The 3,510-nt window shown below is 38.4% G+C and overlaps 1 protein-coding gene across 1 annotated transcript; it reads left to right on the top strand.

The window, feature by feature from the left end:
- The first annotated feature begins 734 nt into the window (after nt 1–734).
- Nucleotides 735–3,483, top strand: psmg4 (proteasome (prosome, macropain) assembly chaperone 4). Its single transcript, XM_005752070.2, has 3 exons — nt 735–1,040; nt 1,594–1,669; nt 3,157–3,483. The coding sequence occupies exons 1-3, from the start codon at nt 873–875 to the stop codon at nt 3,276–3,278; spliced, it is 366 nt and encodes a 121-aa protein (XP_005752127.1). The 5' UTR covers nt 735–872; the 3' UTR covers nt 3,279–3,483.
- The last annotated feature ends 27 nt before the right edge of the window (nt 3,484–3,510 follow it).

Raw genomic sequence — 3,510 nt, 5'->3', positions numbered from 1 at the left:
ATGTGGTGGCAGAGGCTGTGTCAAGACTAATGTAATCTAATAGATAATTTCTATATTGGTTAGAATTAAGATTATTTTTATTTTTCCAGTTCATGAGGACTGTTTTCTTGGCTATGCATAGGGCAGTGAAAATCATATGGGCTATATTCTTTTCTGAAGTGAAATTATCTAAGCTGCCCAGTAAACACACTAAGGGGGAAGTTGGAATGTTACATTTCAGACACTTTGATAAGTCTTCACATATCTCGCGCCAAAACTTTTGCACTGGTGGACAGAACCAAAGAGCGTGGATGTAATTGTGACAACTGTCTTTAACAGGATGCTCTGAAGCAAAGTTTACTAAAAATGTGTCAAGGGCTCAGCAGGTCAAAGGCTTTATTTGAAGAGGAGAAACATTACTACCATCTTTAAATATTGTACATTTATTTGACAAGGAAAGCTCAAAGCGTCACCTTCAAGGGCTGAAGCAAGACTTCAGTGGTAAAATCCCTGAGGCCCCAGTGTTAAAATGCTTATAAGCTCACAGCAAAATAAAGATTTTTACAGTCCGGTACAAAAAAAACGTTTTGGCCACAAGAATAAAATATTTACCAATAAAACTCTTATAAAGTCTCTGCTATTTCATAGAGGGTGCCACTGTAAGAAAGTGTCATTAAAAGCTAATATATGTGTATTAATTCACACTGAATGTGTAATAGGGATCTAGTGCGGCACCAAGATCGGTTGTGCTGGATTCTCACTCTAGAGCATCGATGATCGATTGCTTTGGCCTGCCTTTTTTGCTAAACCAGGAAGTATTCCATGCTGTTTATAGTTAAGCTAACGCGGCCTTTAGATGTTCATCCAATAAAGAGGGAAACAAAATTGGCAAAATGCAGAACGGTGCGGAATTTGAGGGAATTTCCGTTCACAATTTCTCTGAAAAGATTCTGGAGCAGGTGGTACACTTTCACGTCATGAAGCTCAGCGGCGGGTTTTTCCTTTGGGTCGGTTCGGCTCCGGTTCTGTCCAACTTAGCAGTGTCTATGAGCAGCAAATATGTAAGTACCGCACAGCACACCTTCATTCACCAAGTACTGGTTAGCTGTTTTCCAGAAATAAAGAATATTGGGTATATTCGTCGGGTGAAGAATAAGAAACTTGGAATTTAAAGGCGCAGGTCTTCAGTTTTTTTAGGAAGATTTTCAAAGTTTTTCATGAAGAATATAAACGTTAAAAATTAATAAAATATGAATATTGTAAAACATCATAATTTAAAAAAAATCTTATTTTGCTGGACTTTTTCCTAAATGTATGTATAAAAAAATTAATATTTTTCTTAAATTAATTTGGCGGTGTTTGTATACGTACGTACGTACACACACACACACACACACACACACACACACACACACACACACACACACACACATATATGTGTGTGTGTGTGTGTGTGTGTGTCTGAGTGAGAAAGCGAGTCTTCTGAAGATTAGAAGTGTTTCTCTATTTCCCTGAGTTGTAAAAATTTTTTGCCTAGGCCTATAAACAGGTATTAAGTCACTTACATGTTGATTTGGAAAGGGAAGCTAACAGCTTATATGCTTTTGTCTGCAGGATTCAATGCCGTTATCTACATTAGTTATGGGGGACCCATCCAACACAGCACCAAATTCTTTGGCACAAAGATTAGGTAATGTTTAACACTAGTTTGCAATATGTGTTGTATGTAGGAGATGGCTACAGCAAAGTCTTAAAATGCTCATTTAAGTTGCATGTGGTTCTTAATTGTGGATTTCTATTATATTTAGAATTGTACCATTGATGTAATTTTGAACCCAGAGTCAATGGCACGCCTTTTTCTTGCATGTGTTTTTGGTGTCTACTTGACCTTCCTTCCTGAGGGTCAACAGGGAGAATTGAAACTTGAGTAGAGTGATGCTTCAAAGTAGCGTATCTGTGTATGGAGTATTCAGAGTGTGTGTTAGTACAATAACTAGTGTAACCGTGAAACGATAGGTTTGAAATCAAAAGTGATATTGCATTTAGTTACAGAAGCAAGGCAAGTCTCAAATCTCCACAAATTCTATCGTCAAACTTAATTACAGCTGGCTTGGAGAAGTGTTTCACACCTCTGATATGCTGCGGAGTGTTAAATAAAACACTACATTTAACTTGGTTCAAAACACAGCAGCAAAGAATAGCCATTTATCTTTGTTTTGCGAAAACACTTAGCTAATCTCAGTGTCCACTGTAAAATGACGTCCGCACTGGAAGACACTACGTAATATCACTGGAACTCAGCAGCTTGCAACAGGTGAAACATTGACAATGTGAAGTGAGTAGGAGGCAACTAACCTATTTCAGTTTTGAGGTGACTGGTAACTACCAGTGTGAACAAAGGACTGCTGGTTGACTGTTGACTCAGTGTCAACTGAGTGTTGACTCATTAGCAGTGTACCTACACAATGAGAACCTGGTATGCTAACTAATGTTGTAGTATCTATTCCTGAAAATGTGCAGGGTGATGCAGAGGGCAATTGTGAGGCTGAATGTGGACGTCTTTTTACCTGCCAGCTCATGCCTGGGTAGATTTGTCTGTGGAGACTATTATACAATACAACAACTTTGTCTGTACACATGCCTAATGCAAAGTCTACAGAGATGACTACTCATCTATGGTGTCTTTACCACATAATGTTGCCTTGACAACTAAACAGGAAACATGGGATTTTTTTTCTCACCCACAGCCAATGAAATTAAGGAATTGACTGGCTGAGGCATGCTTGTAAAGTCTGCAGGAATGCAGAACTATAAAATATGTGCATAAAGAGCTCAAATTGTCTGCCAGGGAGTCCTTGTGACAGTGGGACAGTCCTTATAGGCGTGTTATAGTTTCATATCTAACTGACCAGAAGTCGGGATTCCCGAAAACAATTTTGTGACTATTCAGACTCAGTACACATGTTGTTCAGGCAAACTGTAACCAGACCTCGGAGAACAATAACAGGATTGTCTGCAACTGATGATTAAGTCCTCGTGGTCTTTGCAGCTATGTGCTAAGTTTATAAGTCTCTATAGACATTAGAGTTGGGCCACTGCTGACCTTAATTTATTTTTACCATTTCATGTTTTGTGTGAACACAAAGTTAACTAATGTTGTGTCTCTCCATATTTCAGCAAAGAAGACCAAAAAACAAGTATTTGTCAGTTACAGTCTTCCAATGACAGATACCAGCCTCAGTCTCTTGGTGGAGAACAGGATCAAAAAGGAGCTGGAGCTGCACGCTGAGCATTTTTGAGCACATGTGACCCTTTGTAGGAGGAGGGCAGCAGTGTAGTACTGGAGTCATACTCAAATGCAATAATCAGGACAAACGGCCACATCAAGTGTTTTTTTTATTGACAATAAATTAAGTAGTTTATTATCAAAACATGTACTATAGGCCTGTGGCTTTGTCTGTTTGTTTGTTTTTTTACAAATCCATATTAAAAAAATAACACTTAGAAAACAGCATTAGTGGTTGAGTTTTT

The sequence above is a fragment of the Pundamilia nyererei genome, unplaced genomic scaffold, assembly GCF_000239375.1.
Source record: "Pundamilia nyererei isolate P.nyererei 1_Seehausen unplaced genomic scaffold, PunNye1.0 scaffold00343, whole genome shotgun sequence".
Classification (NCBI taxonomy): domain Eukaryota; kingdom Metazoa; phylum Chordata; class Actinopteri; order Cichliformes; family Cichlidae; genus Pundamilia; species Pundamilia nyererei.
The sequence above is the reverse complement of the archived record's forward strand: the minus strand, read 5'-3'. Positions and strand labels throughout refer to the sequence as shown.